This window comes from Habropoda laboriosa, unplaced genomic scaffold (assembly GCF_001263275.1).
Source record: "Habropoda laboriosa isolate 0110345459 unplaced genomic scaffold, ASM126327v1 scaffold64, whole genome shotgun sequence".
In the NCBI taxonomy this organism is placed as follows: domain Eukaryota; kingdom Metazoa; phylum Arthropoda; class Insecta; order Hymenoptera; family Apidae; genus Habropoda; species Habropoda laboriosa.
Window position 1 is genome coordinate 212,203 of NW_017100183.1, and position 1,800 is coordinate 214,002.

At 32.6% G+C, this 1,800-nt stretch overlaps 1 protein-coding gene across 2 annotated transcripts in view; it reads left to right on the forward strand.

Moving 5' to 3' along the window:
* Positions 1–1,370: 1,370 nt before the first annotated feature.
* Positions 1,371–1,800, forward strand: part of LOC108579163 (probable phospholipid-transporting ATPase IIB) — a 4,795-nt gene continuing 4,365 nt past the window's right edge. For both annotated transcript variants that reach the window (XM_017942617.1, XM_017942618.1), the window contains exon 1: positions 1,371–1,564. In XM_017942617.1, coding sequence (XP_017798106.1) covers positions 1,479–1,564 — 86 coding nt within the window. In that variant the 5' untranslated portion in view covers positions 1,371–1,478. The remainder of the gene's footprint in view (positions 1,565–1,800) is intronic.

Sequence of the window (1,800 nt, forward strand, 5' to 3'; positions counted from 1 at the left end):
TAGAATCCTAATTATTCAAACTCACGACACGTACTGTCTAACCGAAAATCAGATACAACGGGATAGAAAATACACGTACGTATTTGTATGCGCGCGATAGAATATTTAAATGGTGCAATACTTAAATATTATGTGACACGGATAATGGATCGTTGTAAGAAACGCGAAAACTATCTGTAGAATATTTCGTCATCGAAAACAAACGTTATCTCTATGTATGCATACATGTATATACATATACGTATTACTGTATATACATATATATATACACACGCGCGAACAAACACGCGGTACAAATATAGTACATTATAAAAATGATAATGATAATAATAACAACAATAATATAGAAGAAATGCCATTGCGTTTGAGCTCGGATGAGCGGGATTTTGAAATGGACGAAGAAACCGACTATCTTCTTCAACCTTCTGAAGATAGTATACGACTTTTGACATCGAGAAGGCGACGAATCAACGATTGTTCCATATTCCTCAGAAATTGTCTTTGCGGGTAAGTTGATACATTCGATATTCCATTACCAATTAGAACAGAAAATCGAACGAACGAAAGGATAGAATATTTCACTTATGGGATACTAATTATAATGGTAGCCAACGTAACAAGCGATAAACATCTATCGAATTAATATGAGCAGCATTAATGCTCTGAATGCATAAACGAACCACGAGTAGGCAAGTAATAATTTTCCTTGAAAATCCCTTTCCAATATAATATGTACAATGCCGAGTCTCATCGATCTTTGCCGAATCCCTAAAACTAACACAAACACACAGCTGCGGTGATTCTATGTGAAATGGCGTACGATGACGCGTACATACGTATAAATATTCAACTTTGAAAATATCAAGAAATATCTTTGCAAATAAGAATGCAAAAGAATTTCTACGTCTTTTGCTGTTGAAAATATACGTGAGAATGTTTGTTTTTTTTATAACGTGCATTCAAAAGATACGCGTACTACTTACTACTTCGTCCAATATTCGTTAAAATGTAAATTGCATAACATACAATCTATTTTTTAGAAATTCTGTCCGTGTCTATTAATTGCACGATACATCAGCCTCGTGATTGTTATTGTTGCTGTTGCGTTGTTTATTGACAATGCGTATTATGGCATTTCTTTCTAATAAATGAACCTATTACAATCTTATACGTATAATTAGTCAGGAAAGAAAACAGCAAGTTAACTTATTCGAATATAAATATATAAGTAGATTTTGTATAAATTTTACTGAGAAACGTTTAAAAAATACGGATATTTTGCTATTGTAAATAAAAAATGTAATGCAAGTCGCTGTAGTAGGTGGGCGAATTCATCTTGTAAGTGCGTGCTTCGTGGATATTATGATGTCACAACAGAATTGTGTTGAACATCGGGAATACTTTTTAGACAGTGTTTTTTTAACGACAGACTGAATAACAGTGTTTCTTTATATGATTTGTAATAAAGAAATATCTAAATGGAGACACAAAGCAATGTTATAAGGCTGTCGAAGGAAGATATTCCGTTAATATCGAAACCGCGAAATGACAACTCGTGGACAAGGTGACGTACATTTTGCTTCCTCCAAGAAACTTCGATTTCTCTGCAACCCTTCAATTTCTCTCCGTTCCCCACTAAATAATTAAGTAATTAAGTAATTAATTAAGTAATTAGATATATTAAGGATTATTCTTGCGATGCTTCAATGTTCAAACTATGTTAAAGTTATTTTCAAATTTATTCCATATTACAATAAACGACGTATCTACCTTCAGTCTTTTTTTTATAATTTTCTATTT